At 41.9% G+C, this 25,266-nt stretch overlaps 2 protein-coding genes across 9 annotated transcripts in view; one reads left to right on the top strand and one right to left on the bottom strand.

The window, feature by feature from the left end:
- LOC102217398 (transducin-like enhancer protein 1) overlaps window positions 1-17,640 on the top strand; it is a 48,712-nt gene extending 31,072 nt beyond the window's left edge. For 2 of the 6 annotated variants that reach the window (XM_023339883.1, XM_023339878.1), the window contains 17 exons: window positions 1,757-1,801; window positions 3,721-3,783; window positions 5,473-5,577; window positions 6,109-6,325; window positions 6,693-6,709; window positions 7,922-8,017; window positions 8,446-8,490; window positions 10,115-10,276; window positions 11,215-11,341; window positions 12,074-12,273; window positions 12,618-12,712; window positions 13,713-13,962; window positions 14,063-14,310; window positions 15,895-16,042; window positions 16,129-16,279; window positions 16,456-16,532; window positions 16,655-17,640. In XM_023339883.1, coding sequence (XP_023195651.1) covers window positions 1,757-1,801; window positions 3,721-3,783; window positions 5,473-5,577; window positions 6,109-6,325; window positions 6,693-6,709; window positions 7,922-8,017; window positions 8,446-8,490; window positions 10,115-10,276; window positions 11,215-11,341; window positions 12,074-12,273; window positions 12,618-12,712; window positions 13,713-13,962; window positions 14,063-14,310; window positions 15,895-16,042; window positions 16,129-16,279; window positions 16,456-16,532; window positions 16,655-16,762 — 2,154 coding nt within the window. In that variant the 3' untranslated portion in view covers window positions 16,763-17,640. The remainder of the gene's footprint in view (window positions 1-1,756; window positions 1,802-3,720; window positions 3,784-5,472; window positions 5,578-6,108; window positions 6,326-6,692; window positions 6,710-7,921; window positions 8,018-8,445; window positions 8,491-10,114; window positions 10,277-11,214; window positions 11,342-12,073; window positions 12,274-12,617; window positions 12,713-13,712; window positions 13,963-14,062; window positions 14,311-15,894; window positions 16,043-16,128; window positions 16,280-16,455; window positions 16,533-16,654) is intronic. The other 4 variants (XM_023339882.1, XM_023339880.1, XM_023339881.1 and 1 more) reach the window with 4 other exon arrangements.
- Window positions 17,641-18,705: 1,065 nt separating this feature from the next.
- LOC102222156 (transducin-like enhancer protein 4) overlaps window positions 18,706-25,266 on the bottom strand; it is an 84,040-nt gene continuing 77,479 nt past the window's right edge. For all 3 annotated transcript variants that reach the window (XM_023339522.1, XM_023339524.1, XM_023339523.1), the window contains exon 20: window positions 18,706-23,084. In XM_023339522.1, coding sequence (XP_023195290.1) covers window positions 22,977-23,084 — 108 coding nt within the window. In that variant the 3' untranslated portion in view covers window positions 18,706-22,976. The remainder of the gene's footprint in view (window positions 23,085-25,266) is intronic.

Genomic DNA, 25,266 nt, shown 5'->3' with positions numbered 1-25,266 from the left:
CTGGCATGGAGTCTAAGCTTGTGAGGGGGAGGAGATGGTAGCTGGCATCGGCTCTTCTTTGCCGGCTGATGATTTGGAGTAGTTTGGATGTTGCTAAGCAACAGGCGAAACTTGGCAAAGAGCTGCTAGGCGGAGCTGCCAGGGAAGGCATCTTTTATGGAGGCTTAGAGGCAAACACACACAGACAGAGGAGTGTGTGCTCACTCGCATGGCTTGATTTAAAACATACTCGCACCAAAGCATGCAAAGCACATAGGTGAACACGCCCACACAGTTGTAGACTTGTGCTTGAAACACAAACACACACACACACGCACACCCCACTCACGCACACACACGAATATGAATGCTGACTGCCAGGAGAAATATCTGGAGACAGGGGACCCCTGCCATCTCCTCTTCCAGCCTGCCAGCCTGTTTTGGATGCTCCACTGCCAATCTCCTCTCCCCACTACCAGCCTCACTGAAAAGCAAATGTCAGCCTGTCACTTTTCAAAGCATCTGACTTTAAAATGTTCTTCTTTTTGTCCATCTCTGAGGAAAGAGAGGCATCCTCAGCCATCTCCGTGGCATTCATCTCCTCCGGCGTGTCTCGCAGCTCCTCATGCTTTAAGATAAAAGCAGCGGTCCAGCGGCTCACATTAGACCTGATTATCACTGTAGTTTGTCCAACCACAATTTCAGTGCATCAATTTGTATTTCTGGCTTAGGTTGAAGTGACACTAGAGTTGCTTCAGTGCCTCTGACCTCAGCAGTCGAGGTTAAATTAGTGGCGATGTGCTTTTAGGGACATACGGCACCTCAGAGTGCATGTGGTTGCAGTCGGATGTCTCTGGCAGCAAAAAGTTTCCACTGGTTTGAATTTTTTTCTCTGTAGTTTTATTTGGAGCATTTTTGGATTTGATCATTATTGACAGACTTATGCAAAGCACAAAATCTCTTTCCTTAATATCCTGTTGTCTTATGGGTAAGCCTAATAAAGGTTTGTAGAAATGAGCACTCACCTGTTTTACTACATAGTGATTATTTTTTTTGTCATTTTTGGGATCGGAGGCTCAAAATGTTCTGTGACTGTGCTGGCGGTGAGGTTGTTAAAGTCTAATTTGTTTTCCTTTGCGTCTGTCCTATTCCTGTCTGCTGCGCAGTTATGCTCACAAAGTGTTTGTATCTAATACAACATCACAAAAATGCAGCTTGGATGAAAGTACCTTAGTTACCATAGCAGAAACATCAGCAGACTGTTTGCTCTTCAGCTAACTCCCGTCTGACTTGCATAGTTTATATTGTATGTAGACCCTTAATGCATATTGGCCTACTAGACATTGCATCATAGCAGTCCTTTGTGATGCATATTGAAATTTCAGTGATGCTTGCAAATCAAGATATTGTGCAGCTATAACTGATGCACAAAATGACTATCATATTGGTAAAGATTAAATGGTATTTGAGCACATCTTTGGAGTTAAGCTCTGATGGGAATGTGTTTTACTGTGACAGTTTACAACTACGTTGAGGATTCATTGTTAATCTTGGGCTTTTTAATCTAAGCTTTTGGCAATTAAAGAATATCTTTGTTAACTCTGTTTTATGGCCATTTTAAACTAGAACGATGAAACTGTAGGCATCTTTGTTTTGGCAGTAAATGAATAATCACCACTTCATATCTAAAAACCATTCAGCACAAAAAATTATTTCGGTCCTATTCTTTATTTTGTATAATTATGATCTTCTCCTAATCTTCTCCTTTTTGTTTCAGTATTATGAAATGTCCTACGGCCTTAACATCGAAATGCACAAACAGGTGAGTCATCTCCTGGTCTGCTGCTTTGCTCCGTTTCTCCTAAAAGTTTGTGTGTTTTTTTCTGATTTCTTTTATCCTTTGACTGACATCCTTCTCAGCTCTGAGCAACTCTTTTTTTCCAAAAAAGTGTGCTTTTCTTTCTCTACTGCTAATCTCGGTTTTCTGAAGGACTTCTAGAGCATGTTTGCACTGCGGAGGCGTTAATAAGATCCACAAACAGAATTCATTTCTCCACCACAGCTAGAGGAGAGTTCTGCCCTTCCCTCTTGCCCATCGTTAATCCCTGTTTGTTTCTCCTGTCATTCCTGCACTGCTCCTCCCCCCATCTTTCTGCCTTTTTTCTTAATGCTGTTGTTTCTTGATCTCTCCTTTTTTTATTATTATTATTTACACTATCCATGTCTCTTCTCCTCTCCATTGCTTCATTGATTTTTCCGTCTCCTGTTTGTCTGCATCCCCTCCTCCACCTCGGCCTCCTTCGCAGACATTCAGTCCATGCTGAATTTCACTTTAAATCAGGTCACTGCCTTCCTGCTGTCTACTCTCTATCTTTCTCCGCTCCCTTTCTTCATTTCGCCATCTCAATCGCTTCGCTTTTGACGTGCCGCCACTGCTGCCTTTCCCCTCCTCCCGCCTCCACCCAGTCTGAATCCCCACCCCACCTCCTCCGCCTTTCTTCTGTTACTCTTTTCTCCATTTCTCCCCTTCATCCCGCATCCGTCCTTCGACAGTCATTTCCTCAACCCACTGTGCCCCCATTCCTCCTCTTTTCTCTCCTCCGCCCCCTCTTTTCATTTCCCCTCTCCCATTTCATCCTACCCTTCTATTCTCCTCCTGTAGATTGCTCATGTTCTCTCCATTTTCTCCCCCTCTCCTGAAGATGTCATTTAGTAGCTGAAGTTCTCTAACAAGAAATCATTGTGTCTCCCTGGGGGTGGGAGGCTTTTGGGGGGAGGAGGGGGTGATGGATTCAGAGAATGGAGGGAAGAAGGGCAGGGGTTGGGAGTCCAATGGGGAGAGATGAGGCTAGTCAGAGCAATGAGAGAGGAACGTAAGGGAAAAAAGAATTGGAGGGAGGTGGAAGGAGGGGAGGAGTTCAGTCCAGCATCAATAAATCACTTAAGAGAGGGAGGCTGAGGGTGTGTGTTTGTGTGGAGGTGGAAATGCGCATGCATTCTCCCACACACAAACACACACTTCAAAGAGTAGCTGCTGTCAACAAGATAAACAGCCTGCAGCCATAATGATGCTGTCATGATCTCTGCATGCATATCATTACTGGCCCTAACGGCCTCGTTGGACCAGCCACCAAACATGCTGGTGTGTGTCAGAGCTAACACCACAGTGATAACCGTCCGGATGGTAAGGAAGAATGGATAAATGGAGGGATAATGGAGGAAAAGTTTGCTGCTGGCGATGTTTTAGAGTGTATCCTGGCTGGCAGACACACACACCCACAGCACAAAGAAGAAGAGACCTTCAAACCCAAAAACCTTCCACCGAACGGGGAACACACTCACAAAACTGTACATGCATAAATGCAAACACACAGAGACAAAACAGACATGCAGAGACACACACAAGATGGGGTTTGTTGTGTCTTTTCTTCTTGTCTTTGTGCACACACACACACACAACCTCTCTGTGTGGGCTGGTTGTGGCCACAGCAGATGCTGTCCATGAATATTTTAGCCAAACTCTCTGGCAGAGTTTCCATTTGCATGGACCAGATGTAAGCAGCTGAAATATTTACCACTCCGGCCCTGGGAGAAGCAGGCCAAGACTCTGTGTGCGTGTAACGTTCACGTCTGCATGTGTGTGCGTTTCTTTGTGTACATGCTCTGTCTTGGCGGTGTGATTGTTTGTGTGTTTATTCATCAAAGTGACAGTATCTTTTTTTTTTTTTTTTGCTCTTTCAGACAGAGATTGCCAAGCGGTTGAACGTGATATGTGCTCAGCTCATCCCCTTTCTGACGCAGGAGGTGGGACACATACACACACACCCCGACACGCCGACACTCTGCATTCAGTTCTCCGTCTCTACTTTGTGACAGGAACCCACACAAAAGTGGCCATGCCCACATTTATCCATATCTGTCACACATGCACGCACACACACAGAACTGCAGATGGACATGACAGACCGGTGTGCCTCCATTTAGACTAAAGAGCAATATTTTTTAAGAAAAGATGCTCATCGAAGGGTTTCATTCTACACTAATTGTCCAAGTTGTCATGTGTTCACTGAAGCACATCAACAAATTTAAAGGTTCAGTAATTCAGATGAAAAAGTGAAACTTGGGTGTTTTCATTAAACGCAGCATTTCAAGCGTTTATTTCTGTTAATTTTAGAGATTACGGCTTAAAGCAAATTACAGTAAACCCCAATTTTATTTTCAAACAAAATTATAGTCATACGTAAGAGCAGTAAAGGTTGATGTACAGAAAAGTTGGTCTAAATAAATCTAATACAGAGTCGGTACACATTTGGGATTCCTTTTCATGAATTACTGCATTGGTGCTGCGTAACGTGGAAGTGATCAGCCTGTAGTTCTGCTGAGGCGTTCAGGAAGCTCAGGTTTAATCGTAGCCTGTCTGAACTGTTGGGTTTGGTGTTCTTCATCTTACTCCATAGATTCTCTACAGGGTTCAGGTCCGGTCAGTTTGCTGCCCAATCAGAAACGGGAACACCACGGTTATTTAACCAGCTTTTGGTACCAGTGTGTGTGTGGGGGGGTGCGCTTCTGGGTGTGTGTGTTTGGGGTGGGTACCAGCTACTGCTGGAAAATAAAATTGCACCTCTATAAAACCAGCCGGTTGATGGAAGCGTGACGTGTTCTAAAGTTTCCTGGTAGACGGCTGAGTTGACTTTGGGCTTGATAAAACAGAGTGAACCGACACCAGCAGATGAAATGATGTGGAAACTTCACACTGCACCTAAAGGAACGTGGATTCTATTCCTTTGCATTTTTCCTCCAGAGGAAATGAAAAGCAAGGTTTGCTTTTGTGTAAAATTAAGACTTTGAACCTCTTTTGCAACCAGTATTTCATCTCCTTATCTTCACTAAGATGCTTCTGATTTCCAATGATTGGTTTACCGGGAGGAATGCTGTGGTCCTAGTCCATGTCGTGGATACGTCTGTGTTTGCTGAAGAACAAACTGGAACTTTTTTCCATGCCTAGTGAATCCACCCTAAGCTCTTATATATGCTGTGCTTCATAATCCTTCAAACCGGGTCCATGTTGCCTAAAAAGGTTTTTCTACCACACTTTTTCCTTCCATTTAACTTTCCATGAATGGTCTTTGTGAGCAGTCAGCTTAACTTGCTGTAATTTACTTTCTTTAAGATGGCTAAACCATCTCCTTGATTGCTTAAGACATAATATGGGCAGAAATTTTTTGTGTTAAAATTGTTGTTTTTAATTAGTCAAATGTTATTTCTATTCTAGGGTTTTAATTAACTGAAAGCCATAATAATCAAAACTAACAGAATGAAGACTGGAATTTTGCGCTGCGTGTAATGAGTTTATAAACGAGCTTTACTTTTTGAATTGGACTTCTGAAATTAATTATCATTTTGATGATGCTTTAATTTATGTAAATGCTCCTGTTTTTATGTAAAGTTATCTGACTGTAAGTTGACTGGTTGACGTTCTGGTTTGATCTGCAGCACCAGCAGCAGGTGGTCCAGGCCATGGAGCGCGCCAAACAGGTGACCATGGGGGAGCTAAATGCTTCGATAGGGGTACGTGGGCTCCCCCCTCTGCCTCAGAGCGTGTGTACCTTATACTCCCATATTTTATTTTTCCTCCTTTTTTCTTTTTTGTTTTGTAGCACAAGCCAACCTGTTGGCATGTGCTACATTTTAAAATGTGCTGACTTCATCGGCATATTATTCGTTTTCAAACTATGTTTATCAAAAACGCAGATTTGATTTCAGACCTCACTCGAGCATCAGTTCAAGAAACGTGAATGCTCCCAAAATAAGTACATTTAAATGTTTGCTGGCATTTTTGCAAACATTGAAACATTTTTCCTTTCTATTTATTTCAAAACTTTAATCAAGATTTTGTTTTTAATCAAAATTTTCACCACAGGGCTGTTAATTGTGCCACTGCTTTGACCTTGGCATTTCTCCTTATGTGCACATCGCAGCAATTAGTTCCCTCCTCCTCCTTCCTCCTTTTCTTCTTCTTAATTACTTCCAGTGAAACCACTTCCTCCACTCCTTGTAAGTCACCCAAGTTTCTCTCGTCTTTTCTTTCTCTCTTGCTCTCTGGGTTTGTATTCATTTTCCCGTGTGCAGCAGCAGCTTCAGGCCCAGCACCTCTCCCAGCACGCCCAGGGTTTGCCAGTCGGCCCACACCCATCAGGACTGCCCCACCCCGGTCTGGCACTTGGCGGAGGGTCCGGCCTGCTGGCCCTGTCCGGTGCTTTGGGAGCCCAGCTTGCAGCCAAAGATGAGAGGGCACACCTGGAGGCGGCGGCGGCAGCCTCCGCCGCTGCAGCAGAGCACCACAGAGGTACGCTTTAAATGAGGCGTGACGTTCTTTTTGTGCTGCAGAGCTTAGAGTGTTGATGAGTCCAATGTTCAGGCAGGAGCCAGACGGCATTTTTGAAGCAAAAAAAAAAACCCACAATGCTGATGTAGGAGGAGAGTAAGCATTAAATCTTGGCGTGGTTGAATTCTGATTGATTTTTTCTTTGGAGCGCTGTCAGGACCTAGACATAGTTGCTGGTAATAATACTCCTTGGGGATATTTCTGCGCATTGTATGAAGTTACGGTAAATAACTTTATGATTATGTGCATTTCTTCGTCCTTTCTCGCCCTTACTGCATTGCTGCACGCTTCCTGGATGTGATGGACGTTTTATTCCTCACCTGAACAGACCGGGAAGCCGGACCAGTGAGTGCAAATTACACCCCCACCTCACTAATGATCACTTGTATGAAGCACTATCATACCTTCCCATTGTTTTGTTCCACTAATTTTCATAGTGGGAATCCTGATCTCAATTGGGGAACTCTTTCCACAAATGCTGGAGTTAAAAAAGAGCTAAAATGTCACCCCTGCTTATTATATCTATAAAATGTTAGACAAAAAGTTGATTTAAAAGTTCATTACATTGCCTCAGAAACGTGTTTAAAATCCTTGAACCTTTCTATATTTTGCCACATTAAACTACAAATTCAGTTTATGGGAATTTTATGTGATGGAACAACACACCGTTTAGCGAAATTGTTTCTCCTGTTACTCATTTCCACACCAAGAGGTTTTATTCACAAATTAACCATCATCTTAAGATAATTGGTGGTAGTGGAATCTTTTGAGGAGGATAAATATTTAACGCAAAGCCATATATCACATTTCCTCCACTTCATAATCATACACAACTTTTTATTGGTCTGTCACGTAGATGTTATGGTTGTAGCATGAAAAAGGGTCAAAAAAAATTTTCAGGAAATACACAGAATATTTTTGTCCCTTTAAATAAGCTTTTATATTATACAATTTCAAAGTCCGTTTTGTCTTTTTTTCACTTCATTTACGCTTAAATTTAACTCTCAAAATTTTTTTTATTCTACCTTTGCATACAGAACTTGATTTGTGTAGATGTCGAGGAGCTAGATGCTAAAATTTGCACAAAATAATCTAACAATGTGTGAAAAAATATATTCTAAAACTAGTCGGGTAAAGTTAAAAACACAAGGTCACATCTGTCTCTTTGACCGTGTTTCTTGTTTGGAGCGATGTTATTCCACAATGTGCTCACATTTGTTTTCAGCTTTTGACTTTAGCTCACTCCCTCTCCCATCTTCTGCACTGCTGTTAAGAAAACTCTGCCTCCCGCTGCTTCCCTCAGTGGGCCGGCCAGTCGATGCAGCCTGATATTCTTTCACATTCATCTCTGCAGCTCATGAGCCTGACATGATTTATGCACTCCCCCTCACCTCATTATCACCCTCTTCCTCCCTTTCCACCCTCACGCCCTTTCTCCTACTCCTCTGTACTTCCTTGCTTCATCTCCTCCTCTGTATAATTCCTCCTCTCCATCCTTCATCCTCACGTCTACAAATGCTCACTCTTTTTGCCCTTTTAACCCTTCCCTCTCTGCAGAGCTCCCTCTCCAATGGGGACAAGGGGCGCCCAACAGACTACCTCAGCAACGGCAAGAAGAGGAAAGCTGAAGAGAAGGAGTTCATGACAGACTATGTGAGGACACTTTCATAACACTCTTAAATGTTTGAGTAACTGCAGGAAAGTTTCACCCAACTCCTCCAATTCAAGTCAGATAAAAGGCACCGTGTCTTTGTGCAGTGGAAGACCAGCAGACTTTGGGGAACTGCCCTCTTTCTACCTAAAATATTTACAGTTCTGACTCTCTGTACTGTTTTCTTGGAGTAACTGTGGAAGATCACAGAGTCGAGTGAGTTTTAGCCAATTATGTTGCTTGAAAGTAGAAAGTCATTGATTTGAGACTTATTTATCGTACACTGTTACAATAGTATAAGGGTTGATTACATTTGTACTGCTTGTTGTTTATCTTTACTTCCTGTCAAGTTTGTTTGTCTATGCTCTCTGCATACAGCAGATAACCTAGGAGTATATATATTTTTTTATTATGCCCTTTTCTCTCGCAGGGCAGCGATGCGGATAAGAGCGATGATAATTTGGTGGTAGATGAGGTTAGTAGGCGGCCGCCGGCCTCTGTTTGCTTCACTTGACCGCTTTCATCAGCATGCCACGTGTAAACACAGCCAGCAGAATCACATGAATAGGAATAATGATCCCCGCCTCTGCTTCTGCCTGACCTCATTTAGACGCACACACATGCTCAACGCATACAGGTGCACAATCTGAGCTGCAGTTCAAGCAGCCTGCGGTGTTAAACATAAAAAATAAATAAAACATGCATGTACAATCCTGAAAAATATGGTTTTCACATTTGCACAAATGAAAAATAGAATTAAGGCAACATTTTACTCTGCTTTGAAATGTCTTGAAAAGAGGAATTTATCTGATTAGTTTTTTAATGTCTTAAAAATCAAGTAATACTTAATGAATTTTGTGCTTTTTACTTTGATATGTATTTCTATTACATTTATCTCTGATTTGGCAAGACACACCTCTGTTCTAGCTTTGAGTCTGTCTGAAATTAGGTTGTTAAATTACTGACTGAACATGCTTTTGCTTCCTTTTGGACTCTTGACAACTTCAAATTCAGGTTGAATCTGAAGTTACTAAAACCTGCAATAAAAGTGCAGGTTTTAGTCATTTCTACAAATCGGATCATGACTCTTCAATAAAAGAAATGTGATTTACAAAGGACACTCAAATCTCAATTACTAACACAAGAGTTGCAGGTCTGGAAAAGGACACTCTCTATGTTTTGCCCAGATGCCAAAAAGCAGTAAAAGTTTTTTGTTGTTTTTTCTTTCTTGTCCTTTTTTTCTCTTGTGGATCCTGTATCCAATACTTCTATTTAAACTACAAGAAAAAAAAGTCTACAAGTTTGATGCTGAAAAAATATGTAATTTTGATGTTAGAATGTTCAGAATCCACTGAGGCTTAAAGTCCTTTTAAGGTACTTGGAGATTATGTTCAGGTTGACATGCAGTCTAAACAGCCTCCATAAAATGGAAAAGGTTTGAGCTCGGGTCATAGTTTCAGTCTAAACCTCCTATCTTGTAGTAAAATGCTCTGGAAGATCATGTCAAGATGAACATCAGTGAATTGTCAGCAGGCTCTGTAACTGCAGGATGTAGACAGAGAGGAAGATGTAATGAAAGACATGTTCCTAAGTTACCTGAGATATGTGTGTTAATGGACAGTTAAACATGTATGAGTCCAGGTTAATAAGAACTGCTATATTTTTGAGGTAACTTACGAAAGTTTTTCCTCAGGTGAAAATAGGACTTCAAAATCTACAGCTTCTTCAAAATGCTTTAGAAAATGTGTTAAATCAAAAACAAGCGGCTTCGGTGAAGTAAAAAGAATCTCATTCAGTTTGTTTGTTGGTTTTTCTCCAAAAAGAGCATTTTCTTTAAAGGTTGCAATGAAATTCCTGAACTTTAAACCTGAGTCTTGTTTAAAGCATAACAAACTTTAGCTGCATCGTTTAGTTTTTACTCTAAGCAGTCTTTGGTTTGTTGTGAGCGCAGTGGAACGACCCCGACAAACAATGAAACAAAGCAAAACAATTTCAAAACCGGACAAATATCAAATAACATATAAAAAATGAAACGGGAGCTACAGTATGTCTTTTGTTCTTTTTGTCATATTTAATACATTATTGCATTTTGCATTCAGGACCCATCGTCCCCCCGCAGCGTGCAGTCGTACTCGTCAAGGGAGAACGGTTTAGACAAGATTCCCCCGTCCCGTAAGGAAGGGCCCCCACAGGCCAGCCCCACCTCCCTGGCTTCATCAAGCAGCGCTCCGTCCCCCTCCCGAGGCAAAGATCCCCCACAGGTAGATGGAAATATGTGCTGTCCATCAAATCTCAGTGTTTCTCTGTAATACCACATTCACATGTGCAGCTACACGTAAAGTGTTTCTTTCTGAGCACATCGCTTTTTCGTGCTGCCACATTGTTATTTTGCCATTTTGTTCAGGAACAGTAGTTTCTCACTTATTGTGCTACAACCGTCCAGCCTTTCCTCAGCGACTGTGTTGCCACTTTGTCATTGTGGGTTATATTTTGCAACTCATTTGCCTTCTCAGACTTTTTACTGTTGAATTAATTTTGTTGTGTTTTGCTTTTACATATAGATCCCTATAAAATGCAGTTATTCTGTTATTCTAAAAATAACATACACAGAAAAAAAAAGCAAATATGTAGCTGAATAAGGTAATTTAAAAGAGAAAATGTACAAGATTTGTATGGACATTTGTGCATGAACACCTTGATTTTAGTTTTTAGCAGCTGTATAGTTATCAAGGATTCAGTGCTTCTGCCTCTCTGAGACAGTTTCAGCTTTCAGAACGTGATAATTATCCAGCATTAATGTGTCTTTGTTTTTGACACTGAAAACGTTTGCAAAGCAAAACTAAAATGTACCCAAATCCAATCTGCCCTGGCTGGATGATAATAGTGAGGTTCAATAAATTTTAAGGGGAATCAATCATTGAACCACTTGTGATTTTGTTAAACAATAAACAGTTTTTTTTGTTTTTTTTATCATCTACTGAACAAATCTATTAACATTAAATGTTGATTTTTCTTCTCTAAAAATGTCTGTGGAAGAAGATGCTGCTGCACTGAAAGCATTTTTGTTTTATTCTGTCATTTTTACTGGAGCCAAGAAATATTTTGAGCGCTGCTGAATGACTGAATATAATGAATGAATGTACTGTAGTGAATTACCTGCCATCACATCTCTGCCTTTATCTCTGTTCCTGTCCTCCAGAGAGAGAAATCTAGCACCCCTGGTATGAAGCCGGGGACCCCCATGTCTCAGGAGTCCAACACCCCGGGGCCGAGTGGCCCCCCACAGTTCAGACCGGTGCCAGGAAAGCCCGGCGTCGACCCACTTGGTACTCTCTGAGTTTAACCATTCAGTAGCTTTAATGCTAACTGTGTAACTCTGTAATTAACTCAGCAGATCAATTAGAAATAGGATTTCACTTTTGCACTTCAGCCTGCAGTGACCCTGTTCCTTGCAGCGTCAGTCAGAGCCGGGCTGCAGTAGTTGGTATGAGCGTCAGCTCGCTCCTCGCCGCCGACCACCATCTGGACTTAATAAGCAGCTGTGGGCAGAAATATTCAGCGTGCTTCATTTTTTAAATGGAAAGATTAGGAGAGGTGATGGACTGTGACTGTGAGCCGCTTCATAACGAGCCTCCATCTAGATTCCACTGTTTCTGTTTCTCTTTTTTTTTTACATATCACTTGTTGGTGTCTGCTCCAATTTTGCACACTCTATTATTCATGCAAGCAAGCATATATACACAATGCACCTACATGTGCCGACGGAGGACATAAAGATGAGGATACACACAGACGTACCACGTGCTGCCTCCCTGCAGGATGCTATGGTGGCCAGCAGGGGTCAGTAGTGGTCCAGTCCTGCAGCTTGTTCCCAGCTCGTCAGTCACAGCTGTCTGAAAGGCTCGTTTTAATAGATTTTGCATTATATTCAAGCCGGTGACAAAATCACACAGAAGGATCCTGAATGACTGACGCACTCAATTGTTTCCTTCAAACACAAATTTGTTCTGAAGTGTTTTCCAGAGTGTTGAACACTCTTCTGTCTCCTTCTCTCCCAGCTCTTGGTCTGAGGAATCCCCTGGCAGTGCAGGGGGCCTACCCTCCGGGGGCTTTTGGCCTGCCCCCTCCGGGGGTGAACGGAGATCTGCCCGGGGCGGGGGGCTACGGCGCCGGCCTCCACCTGGTCTCCCCCCAGATGAATGGAGCTGCGGCGGCGGCGGCGGCTGCAGCTGCTGCGGGCTACGGCCGGTCCCCTGTGGTGAGGCCGGCGCGCTGCAGATAATTTGTCTTTGCAGTGTCACTGTCATATGTGGTGCCTCAGCATATAAAGCTGTCAGAAAGGGCAAAAATCTGGATATTTATGGAGAGGACATGAGTGTTTCAAAGGAAAAGCAGCTGCAGTGTGATTTATCTTTAAGAATCTGGCAGTCTGTGACCTTGCCTCTTAAAACCTCTTTGCTCTTTTATTATCTTGTTTTATTCAGATCTTTTTATCCAGATACTGTCACTGTATTATCCATTTTAATGAGCTAGTGCTCTTCTTTATGAATCACTGTCTTTTTAGTCTCTCCTTAAGCCAGTTTTTTTTTTTTTTATTCTAAGGCATCTTATCTGCTGCAGGTGGGCTACGAGTCTCCACACTCGCATATGAGGGTCCCTGGGCTTCCGGCCAGCCTGCAGTCGGCCTCAGGAAAACCGTGAGTTTCTTCTTCTTAATTATTAAAATCTTTTCTGGTTCAAAGGTGAACCTATCAGTTCAGCAGAAATTTCCAGCTCAGTGTTCAGGTTAATAGTTTGATTGTTTTTTCTTATTTTTAGTCTCAAACAAAAGCAGGAGAGACAGAATCCTTAAAAAGCTTCCAGGTTTTCTTTTAAATTATGCGATTGTGTCTCACATGGTACACATTCAAGATGATGATGAGATTTTACCAAAGACCAAATACGGCGCTTTGCAAAAGTATTCATCCTGCTTGAACTTTGTCTCATTTTCTCCCTTTACAACCACAACTTTCAGCATATTTTAACTGTGATCAACAAACCAAAAGCGCTGGTAATAAAATACTTCGTATGCGAAATCAAAGATCTGAAAAAGTGTGGTGAGCATTTACATTCAACCCCCTTTTTTGATACTAGATTTTTTTTTTTTTAATTCAGTGAGTTGATTTCAGAAGTTACTTGATTAGTAAATAGACTCCACCTTCATATCACGGTATCTCAGTATAAATACAGGAACACCCTGAATTCACATTCCTCACTGTGAAGCTCAGTTGTGGCAGCATCATGCTTCGCAGATCCGTTTCTCCCTAAGGGACGGGGAAGCTGGTCAGAGTTGATGGAGAGAACGACAGATTGAGAAGAAAATTTGGCATTTTGAAGATTTTAAAAGTGGATATTAACTTCTGTTCAATAGTCAGTATGATCAAATTTAAGGTATTTTGCAAAGAACTCTGGGTAAACGGTTCTGCCTCCCTATGTGCAAAGCTAGTAGAGTGTTTAATAAAAAATGTTTTGAATATTGAAGGGTGGCTTAATACAAAAGCATGCTACACTTTTCAGGTGCAGTATTTTTCAAACCACATAGTTTTATTAGCTTTCTGCTTGGTCATAAGCACAGTTAAACACACATCCAAATAAACATCACTCTTGTTTTAATCGTAAATGCATCTTTCAATCAGTTCTTTCCTCTCTCCTTCCCAGCGCCTACTCGTTCCACGTGAGCGCCGACGGACAGATGCAGCCGGTGCCGTTCCCCCCCGACGCCCTGCTGGGCCCGGGCATCCCGCGTCATGCCCGTCAGATCCACACGCTGAGCCACGGGGAGGTGGTGTGCGCCGTCACAATCAGCACCTCCACACGCCACGTCTACACCGGAGGCAAGGGCTGCGTCAAGGTGTGGGACATCAGCCAGCCGGGAAGCAAGAGCCCCATGGCCCAGCTGGACTGTCTGGTGAGACATGATGGGAGAGTGGAAGCCAAATGCATCAGCATCATATTTTATTGCATCATGCATGAACTTAATGCACTCCATACCCTCCGTGTCCAATCAGAACCGGGATAACTACATCCGCTCCTGCAAGCTGTTGTCTGACGGTCGGACCCTGATCGTTGGAGGCGAGGCCAGCACGCTGTCCATCTGGGATCTGGCCACGCCGACTCCCCGCATCAAGGCGGAGCTGACGTCGTCCGCCCCGGCCTGCTACGCCCTGGCCATCTCCCCCGACAACAAGGTCTGCTTCTCCTGCTGCAGCGACGGCAACATCGTCGTCTGGGACCTGCACAACCAGACGCTGGTCAGGTAGGAGCAGAAACGTCAGATCAGTCTGAAATGGTTTCAGTCGTATGAGGAGAGCAAATGGAAACTAAGAAAATGCCCAGATTAGTTTTTAGTAAGTTGGCACTGGTGGAGTGGGGAACAGCAGTTCTGGCAAAATCAACTGTTACAAAGGTAGATTTCTAGTCTTCAGCAGAGCTTGTGTTTCGCTCTATAAAGTGTAATTTGGAAAATTGCTGCCATGTTATTAATGGTTTTACCATCAGAGCGGGGGTAAATACTCCTGAAGAACCATTTTCTTTCCCCACATTAGCACTGCAGTCTTAAATCTTCTATCACCGAATTTCCAGAGAAGACGAGTCATAAAATCATCCGCAGGAGACATTTCTGCTACTGCATGTTCAGCAGTTTATCTACATGCAGTGCTGCAGCAGCTATTAGCATCTGTTGCTCATAAAACGGACAGGAAACCTCCAGGACAAGCTCCCAGAGGACCCATCCTTTAGTTTATAAACTGACAAGCTTCAGGAATGATGACCTGATATTATCTCCTCATGCATCTAAAATGCTGACAGCCCAAAATGTAACCTGATCTCATACGTGGAAGGCATAATAGGCTAGCTATTCCACACATTTATACAGATATTCATGACTGTTTTTCTGTAACTTGAATAGAAAATTTAGGAAACATATCACCTTTTTCTGTTTCTGTCACTTTGTACCACAAACAGTGACGTCAGTAATGCATTACTTTGTAATGCGTTACTCTAATTCGACCACTTTTTTCAGTAACGAGTAATCCAACATGTTACCGTCTCAAATTCAGTAGTAAAATTAAAGTTACTTATCCAAATCACTGTGCGCTACTGTTAGAGTTTTACAGACAATAGTGGAACACACAAAAATTACTAAAGTTTATTTTTTGGACTTTTGTAAACCTTAAACAATCTCCATTCTATACAATAACTTGCAACTAAGTAAGTATTGGCAAAACTCAATGTAATTTTTATATTGAGGTGGTGCAGGGTTGTTGTCAGCAGGTGCTGAAAGTAACTAATGAAGTAATCCGTAATCTAACTTAGTTACTTTCCAAATCAAATAGTTGGTAAAGTCAATAACTTACATTTTTAAGGAGTAATCAGTAATTTAAGTTGAATCTGTTGCATCATTTTATCCATTTAATTGATTAGTTTTATAATTAAGTCAATACTTTTTTTCTTTTTTTTACTTTGTATTGCCATTAGTGTATTTTGTATGACCAAAAGAGCATCAAATGTATGAAAGTCTGAGTGAATGCAACCAGACTTTCATTTAGTCTCAGTGCATTTTGTGTGTGAGACTGCGTGTGCTTCCAGTCAGGAGAAAAATCCTGTAATTCATGTAGATGAACCGTCTCCCTGCACTGCAGAGAGTTTACAACAGAGGGAGGATCAGACATTTACTGAAAGAAACGTTCAGTTCGACATTATCTGGGTCATGTTGCTAATTGTGGAAAAAAAAAAAAATTTAATAGAAACCTTACATTTTCCTAGCACCGATCCTTCTGTCGCATTTGAACCACTTTAGTGGAAAGACCCACTGATGGTTTTATGTCCTTTTTCTGTGCAGGCAGTTCCAGGGCCACACGGACGGAGCGAGCTGCATCGACATCTCCAATGATGGCACCAAGCTCTGGACGGGAGGGCTGGACAACACAGTCCGCTGCTGGGACCTGAGAGAGGGCCGGCAGCTGCAGCAGCACGACTTCACCTCACAGGTACTCAGTCAGGACTCCGATACCTAAAGTTAGCATCCCATAAATAACACAGAAATAAAAATAATCACCCTCCCTGTGTGTCCCAGATCTTCTCCCTGGGTTACTGTCCGACAGGCGAGTGGCTGGCTGTGGGGATGGAGAGCAGCAACGTGGAAGTGCTGCATGTCTCCAAACCCGACAAGTACCAGCTGCACCTCCACGAGAGCTGCGTCCTCTCCCTCAAGTTCGCATACTGCGGTACGCGCACACACACTGCACACTGAAAACCTGCATTGACTACGTAACACTACTTTAGGGTATTTAATCACAGGGAGGTGAAATCCATTTTACTGCCAGTCAGAACCATCCGTAGCTCATCCCAACACCCCCATGAGGCTTTATCTGCTGACAGCAATGTGTGTTTTGTCCTGTAGGTAAATGGTTCGTGAGCACAGGGAAGGATAACCTCCTGAACGCGTGGCGGACGCCCTACGGATCCAGCATATTCCAGGTAGAATCTGTTTTATTTTCACACGGGACACAATAGATTTGACTCAGCAAACCTGAGAGCTTCAGTTTCTCTTTAAACCTTGTAGTTTGTAAAGGTTCTTTCCTGTTTGTCTCTCCACGCAGTCAAAGGAGTCTTCGTCAGTTCTCAGCTGCGACATCTCACCTGATGACCAGTTCATCGTCACCGGCTCTGGGGACAAGAAGGCCACAGTCTATGAAGTCATTTACTGATCTCTGATTGGCTCCTCACTGAAAGCTAACGATCCCCGGGGGCCAAGCCGAGGCCCCCTTCCTGCACCAGTGACTGTACAGGGTGTCGGCGGTGTGTGAAGAGCAAGAGACACTCAACTCGTACTTTGTCGTTTTGTTCGCGTTTGTGGGAAATGAGCGAGAGAGAAGCAAGGAGACGCAAAGTCACATCTCTGGAAAATAAACTTTGGTGTTTAATGCTCTGAGAAAGCTGGTTAGTCTATAGCTACGCTAATGTGGGACTCCTCCAAAGAACTTTTCTTTTTTTTTTTGTTGTTTTTTTTTAAAAAACAAAATAAAACCTCTGTAGTGCAAAAGAAATTAGAAGAAAACATTTCTTTTTCTTTTTTTTTTTTACCTTTTGGATTAATTGCAAACAGTGGAACTGATTTGAATGGAGGAGGTTTAATTAGAACTGTCCTGACGGGGGTCCAAGCCGGAGTCATCCCGGCTCTGTGTGAGTTCTGATCGGCACACAGCACATGTGGGGGTGCTCTACTGACGTTCCAGATACTTTTTGCTTTTCCTTTTTTTTTTATTTCAGCATCATGATTGTAACATTTTTTTCATGTATACATGATGGAACAGGGCTTAGTTGGTTTTCTCTGAAATATTCACAGAATCAGACTATTTTCCTTCATTTAAAATTGGGGGAAAATGATCTCAAATACAAGACCTGGAAGTCGGTTCAAAAACACGTTCTCTTGTGTTTCAGGGTAAGCGCATCTTTCATTCAGTATTTCATGTTCTTTCGTTGTATTTGTTAGGGCACATACAGATGGACTGGCCTGTATTTTCATAGCTACCGTTCTGATCCATGAACCTTGAACATGTAAATAAAGGTCTCTAAAGGCAAAGGAGATTGGCCTCTATGTTGCTTTTAGAACATCGATTTGAACATCTGCTTATGAAAATCCAACAGTGTCCTGCTTTTTTTCTTGACCCTTTGCCTGCGTGTGTGTGATGGAAGAAATTTAAATAATCGCACACTAGTGCGCGTTTTCCAAGTCAGGCTTTTGGCAGATTTCATCTGGATGTTTCAAACTGTGTAGAGAAGGGAAAAAAAATGGAAGCATTTGTTGCCTATTTGTTCAAACCCTACGAGCCAGAACAGCGTGTTCTCACAGCATGGTGTCAGAAAGCATCTTAGAAATATTTAGATGAGAAATGAAGGCTGCTGAAGGTGAACGCGCGCTGCCTCCTCTCTCCTGTGATGACTGCGTTTCTCTCATTCAGAGGGATCTCCAAGTTTCTCGACTGTCTGGAGGATCAGAGGTGAGGAGGGGGGGGGATTGTCTTGGGATTTAAACACACAGCATGAACTATCGTTCGTAGCACTGCTGTAAGATCTCAGACTTTCACGGTGAGGCTTGTGTTTAGAGTGTGTGTTGTCGAGACAGAGGGGATCTGAACTCGTTACGATAATGCTCCAGAGGATGCTTGTCAGTGATCATGGAGAATGTTCTGCTGAGATGCTTTAAAGGTTCTCGATGACATCAGGGCCTGAAACAATCGGATTGATCGTGATGAATCGATTATTGTAATAACTGTCAACCACTTTAGTAATTGATTCATTATTAATTGGAGCATATAGACTGTAAACCGTGGCATTTGCTGAAGGAACACCACGCTCAGCAGTATTATGGCACAGAGAATATGTACATTTGTATATACGATGAAAAACCTTTGCAAATATACCCTGAACTACATAAGTTTAACTCAACCTGGTTCAAATTCTGCACTAAATGAAAATAACCCAAATCTCAGCTGTGATCCTAGATATATACTTGCGTCCTTTTTGTCAGCAGTAATCAAATATTTATAAAAACTGCTAAAAAGGAAACTATTGGCGTAAAGATTTGAGCATGGAACAAACTGTAAACATTTTACAGTTCAAAGAAAATGAAAGACTTTGACACCTGAAATGATGAGCACAAGTTTGGTTTATTCGTCACAGATAGCATTTGTTGTACAGCACAAGGAAAAACGCACCAGGAGGGGAAGACACAGTGCATTTAAAAAAAAAGAGAAAAAAAAGTTCCTTGGCTTTCCAAAACAGAAAAGTTAATATAAGCCGTAAAAGAAAAACAAAGGGTTTTTTTTGTTTTTGTTTTTGCACTGTTGAAACAGAAGCACAGGTGGGGCAGGGAAATGTTGATTAATTCAAACAAAGTATCAAATACAATGTCCCAAATACTGACGCTAGACCACCATATGCATAGCCATTATACAGCATCGTTTTGAGTAGCATATAAGCTTGTGTACATGAGAATCATTTATGGCTACCTGGGGCTTTTGGACAGAGAGGGAAAAAAAGAAGAGAGGCAGGAAGCTGTACAGAACATCTCTGACTCTGCAGAAGGCCCTCATGATTCGTATGTTCTGCTTCAGCGCTGCAGCTAAAAAACAGGTAAACTTTTCTAACATTGGATACAGGTAAACAAAATTGCATACCGCCTTTATTATTTTCTGAAAAGAGGATCGTTAAGGATCGCCACTGTATAAAATAAGATTTTTTTTTTCTTTTGAGCAGCTCAGCTTTAGTGCAACAAGCATGCAATGAAAGTGGAGCCTCCTTCATAGCAAATCTTTAGTGCCTGCTGAATACAGGCACGAATCAACAGAAGTAGGAGCTGAAAACAACATAATAAGGGCTAAGAAACAGACTCAAGTACACTTACTACCACTTTTGAAAAAAGGGGATAAAGAATAAACAACAAACAGTGGAGTTCTTGGTAGGTTTTCAATACATCCCACCTGTGTTCCCTTGATTATCTATCTCCATATGTACGTATCCCCCTCTGAGCCCAAAACAAGCCACAGGCAATCCAAGTACATAAACATATTATACAGGACAAGCAATCACTAGTCATAAAAAAATAATGAAATGATGCAGTGAATTAATAGAAGATATTGAAATGTGCCTTTTATTTCTAAACACAGGCTCTACAGAAACGGAGAGCTCTGACAGACAGTTTTCTTCTCATTTTGGAATATGTGAAGTGATGTAGAAAATAGACAAGTCCAAATAAACATATTTAATGCTTATTACATGTATGTCTGTAAGCTAACTGTGATTAGCTTTTAGCACGTACTGAAAACAGACCAAACTCGTCCACATTCAAAAGTTTTAGTTGCAGCTTCATGAAATCTAAAGAAAAACTAGAGCTATTCAAAATTCACTAAAGTTGCTGAAGGAGTGGTCTCTGTGATTACCACTCAGTTCTGTTCATTTATTCTCCCATTCTGGTGGTCCAGTCAAAGTAACGTACAGCTGAGGCCTTTGCTACAAAATGGGCTGTGATGGACGGAGCCGATGAAGCATGCCAATGCTAACATGCTTCATCAGCTCAGGCTGCTAACTATTGGGAAGTGATTAAGAGTCCAGCACAGTAAAACCTCCAAACGGTTAACTTGTGACGTGATGCGTCTCCCTCTCAGTCCAACCCAAAGGATTTTAGAGATTATGTAGAAAGCATGGCATATTTAAAACCCAAGTTGTCGAGTCTAAACAGCGCAACAAATTAAACTTATCATTTGAAAAGCAGTATAAAAACTGACACGGATCAGCAGTTCTTCAGAAATATTTGCAGGTGGGTAATGGCCCCTAAAACAGTTGGTAGGTTTTTTTTTATTTTTTTTATGAATTACCTGGACAATTATACTAACGTCTGATTAACATCACCCTCCATAATTATTGACACTTATAGGAATGAGTAAAATATATCTTGGAATAAATTAATGTTTTCCTGCAGTAACGTCAGTTTGCATTAACTGTTGTCAGCAACTCTCTAGCAGTGACCGTGATTTATTTACCCCTTAACATGTCCCACACTGTCTGTGAGCAAAATAATCTGGGGTCTTTTGTCCCAGTTCCACTTGTTTTAAGCTTTTTAAATATTGCTCTGACTGTAAATATTGACAAGTTGAGATTAGTAGCAATTTTCTGAAGCCATTTTATGACTTAATCACACTTCAAATTAGGAAAGACGGGAACATTAAAGTGAGACATGTGTACTAAATCTCAAGAGAACAGGACATTTGTGTCCTATCATATCAATAACCCAAGAAAACATAATTTGCATTAGTTAAAATTTAAAAAAAAATAAAAATATACAATGCAAAATGTTTCAGAGACATTTATTTTACGGATACTGTAAGGGTTTGCGAGCACATTTTGATATTTTATTCCTGAATTTAAAAAAAAAGTTTTTCAACATTTTTCAGTACACTACTACGATAAACGGCACATTTTAAAATGTCTTTATACACGTTTTCCAGGAGTGCCAATAAACATGGAGGGTGCTGTTTGTCCTCATGTTCAGTGTCTGTGATATGAAGACAGATTGTGTTGATTACAATGCATTTTCCACCGAAAACGGCAAAATCACACTTCCCATTACCTCAGATTTAGGCGAGGGTGTCTAGTTATGTAAAACTTAAATGTGAATATCCATCCATCCATCCATTTTCTAACACCCTTGTCCCTAGTGGGGTGAATTTGATTAGCTTTGCATGTGTAGAACAAAAGCTTAAGTCTTAAAAATAGTGAATATGAAACAGTTAATGAGCGAACAAGAGAAAGTTTCAAACACAGCTTCATTGCTCTGCAGTATCTCAAATTTGTTTAAAAAGCGACGCGTGGAGGTCCTTTTGGTGCCAAGTTTTTGCTCGGGCTTCAGACTTCCTGCAATGCCACCTGTTGTCCCGGCAACCGCTTCAGACCATGGAAAAGTGGCAATTTATTTTCACACTGTGGCATTTCCAAGGATCAAACAAACAAGATACAGCGTTTTAATTGGTGATCTTAGCTGGACACAGTGTGCTGTGTGCAGATAACAAACGGCTGCGTAGACCCCTCTGTTTTCAGTCAGTGGACTTAGCCAACTTTACACTTAGTTTACAGACACAAGAGTGGTGCAATTCATTTAGATTTATGGACGTGTTTTAAATGTTTACCTTCTAATTTAATGACAACCAATGGCTTATATAACAAGGTTTGATCAGAGCAGGTAAGCAGGGATGGAGATGAAGACGTGCGGAAATGAAATCAGCAACTAGTTGCATAAAATTTGAAAGGAATTGGATTAGTCACTGCTTAGTTAGCTACTGATGATGGTGTAATCGCGTGGTGTTAATTTGCCCTCCAGTGTGCCTCACAGTGAGCTTGGTTGTGCTGCTACTTCATCTAGCTGACAGCGTCTCTTAATGAGAGTGAGCGCGGCGCTGGATGTCAGGAGAACAATCCGGAGGAATTAGAGGCAACGGATCGGCTGATGTTCTCTGTTTGTGTCTCCGGGCCCTGGGAGAATCCCATCGACTCCCCTGCTCATTAGGCTGCTGCCTTTGTCAGACCAAAATAAAATAGATATTAGGCAGAAAGACAGGGGAGGGCGCTGGGATGAATGTTTAATTGGGTGCTCGGCGCGTTGTGTGTTTTTCCTCCCCCGTCTCACGTTTACCTCAATCCGGGGGGGAGGAACGTATCGGAGTGTTTGTACTCTCGGCTCTGTGCGTCTTGAGCAGATTTTCGTGTCGGTTTATGTGGAAATCTGAAGCATCTCGCCGCGTCATCGTTCCCCGGCTCCTGACACCTCTCGCTGGGGAGATGGAGCTGCAGCGTCAGCCTCATTAAGGCCTCCACTGTCTCGCTAATGAATCGATTGTGTGGTATCAGTGCTCCTGGCTGGCGCTCCCACCGTGCCGCTCCACGCCTCCTCTGGGGGCCTCCCTTCCACTGAGCTCTTAATCAGGAAACAGCCCTAATTACCCTACCTACCCCCGACCCCCCATTTAATGTTGCTTCCTTCTGCACTATCGTTCTCTCTACTCGTTTTTCCTCTCTTTCTCCTCACAACTGTATCTTTACCCTCCACCGCCCTCTTCCCTTTGTCTTCCTTATCTTGCCGTTTCTCATTCTCTCTCTCTCCGCTATCATGCCTCATTCAATGAGCTTAGACTGGGTGGAGGAAGGGGAAGGTGAGGGGACATTTGGGAACAACTACAGCAGCTAATATTACAGCAAAACAAGAGGGCAGTGATGACGTTTTAGGGCTGATGACTCGAGAAGATGAAGACTACGTTTGACGGTGTTGAGAATCAAGTGGAGTTGATGCGTAACAAAGAACAAAAAAATAAAAACAGAAAGAAAGAAAAGCCTCTGTCCATCCTGTTGTCTCCTGTGTCCGCTTATTCTTTAATACACCACTTCGTACACAGTGGCCTTCTTGTCCCCGGAGCCCGTCACTATGTACTTGTCATCTGGGGAGACATCGCAGCTCAGCACAGATGAGGACTCCTTGGACTGCGGGTGGTTGAGAAGAACGTTGACAGATGGAGAGAAACGAGGAAAGAATTAAAACATGACTCAACGGGTTAATCCTCCACCACACGAGACATATTTGCATTTCAAAACAGTTGGCAATTATCTCCAAACAGACAAACTCCGCAGATCCTGGATGCCGACTTATTTGTCTGCTCCTTTCTAGAGAAATGCTGCCTCTCTGAGGACGGGTTAAAGAAGTCTAATGGCTTCCATGCACTGGCAAAGACGCGCACTGCTTCCTTTTACTCCCCCTGTGCCAGAAAGTAAGACCTGTGCACCTGGTTTCAGATGATCTAAAACTGCTCCATCATCATTCATTCTCCCTCTATTCATCACAGGTTTTCCTCCTCGTTCTCTCTCTCTCGCTCCTGTTGACTCTCTAAACTCCTCCACCCTCTCCCGCTACATGCGCAGTGGGGCTGTCAATCATCGGCGCACAGGGGAGAGACCATCTTACACAGGTTTCCTCATATTAGACCGAGCAGCAGGAAGCGGAAAAAAAAGAAAGTCCAGAAGGAAGAAATGCACTGACAGTTTAAAGGAAACAAAAGCAAAGACAAAGTGGGGGGAAACAAATGAATAAACATTCAGCCTAGACTGGCAAAATTTCTAAAAGTTGCTAAAAAAAGAGAAAATACTAAAACATTTATTTATAGAAAACAAGGAATGAGTAACGGTTGTTTTCCATTAAAATCAAATATATTTTAGTAAACAGACAAAAATGACAGAATTAAATAATTTACAAACTAACCCATGAAACAGAAGTGGTCAAAGCTCAATGACAAGTGTAATGAGTATTTTCTGGTCCCGGCTAGCTGAGGAGTAAACACTCATAAGGAAAAAAAAAAAAAAAAAGAGCGGATCACACAAACCTGATGACCAATGGAAAGTTTAGCTCATATGTATTCAGCTTTATAAAAACCACCACCTGCTAATGCAGGCTGACATTTCTGACCAGTTTTCTCAATAGGTTTGCTCTGTGTGTAGATCTGCCCATCAGTAATAACCAACCTGAAGAAAAACAGAAGCCATAGCATGATGCTGCCGCTACGACGCATCATGACCATAGGGATGCTGAATTCAGTGGCTGTGCACAAAGCTTTACACCAGACCTGCATGTAGACTAACAAGTTTAACATTTGTAAAAATCTGTCCTGCCTGCGGCATTCTGGATAATAACGACCTAATTGTTCATAGTGTTTGAGGAGGCTGCTACAGAATGAGAGTCTGTAGCCGCATTGTTTTAACTTTGACTGCAATCATTTTTTTGTCAGTGTTTGGAAAGCAGAGTTGCTGGAACTAAATGTCTTACTGACTTGCAGTACGTCCTGCATAGGAACAGAAGTCCCTCCCCCTGCTGGTGTACATAATAAGTGCAGCTTTCCAGTTCCTCAACTTCACTTTTCGAACTAGAAGGCAGCTTCCATCTTTTATGCATGTTGACAATCAATTCCTGAATCAACATGTTCAGTCGAGGACATAAGTTAGGCAGTATGTTTTTTTGTTTTGTTTTTTTTAACTGTGTGTAAAATGCTATCAGTTAATATTTATCACCCAGTATGTCGGATAGATGTACTGGGGATAAACTATCAGTATGTCGGATAGATATCCGACATACTGATAGTTTGATAAAACTAAATGGTTTATGTCGTTTGCTGGCTGCTTGTTTTTCTGTCTGACATTTATTAAAAAAGCAGGAAAATTTTCTTGCAGGTAAATAATTAAATTTATCCTAAAACCCCCCGCAAAAACCAGTAATTTAGTGGTTATATAACATATCCTGTCAGCTTTTCCTGAAATGATTCAACATTATAAATGCTAAAAACAACACAAATAACTAGAGAGCCTAATCAAAGACAAGTACCTCACTTAATAGGCACATGTTGTTGCAACTTATTACACAACACCGTTACAATCTCTAAATTGTGGAGAAAAGCAAAACACATAGCTTTTGCAGCACAACCATGATATTTGGAGGATTGATAAGATGTACTCTTTGTGAATAACGTTGTGTTGCCAAGACTGAGCAAGAAATAATAAAGGATGAAAGAAGAAATTTTATACTAATTAAAAACTAAAGGCAGGATATGTAAAACAAAGTTGCAACAAGGGCAGAGCAGAGAAAAAATTAACACATGGTTCAAATAAATCTGGGGAAGAT

This window comes from Xiphophorus maculatus, chromosome 9 (assembly GCF_002775205.1).
Source record: "Xiphophorus maculatus strain JP 163 A chromosome 9, X_maculatus-5.0-male, whole genome shotgun sequence".
NCBI classification, from domain to species: Eukaryota; Metazoa; Chordata; class Actinopteri; order Cyprinodontiformes; family Poeciliidae; genus Xiphophorus; species Xiphophorus maculatus.
Note: the sequence above shows the minus strand (reverse complement) of the source record. Positions and strands in the feature narration are given on the sequence as shown.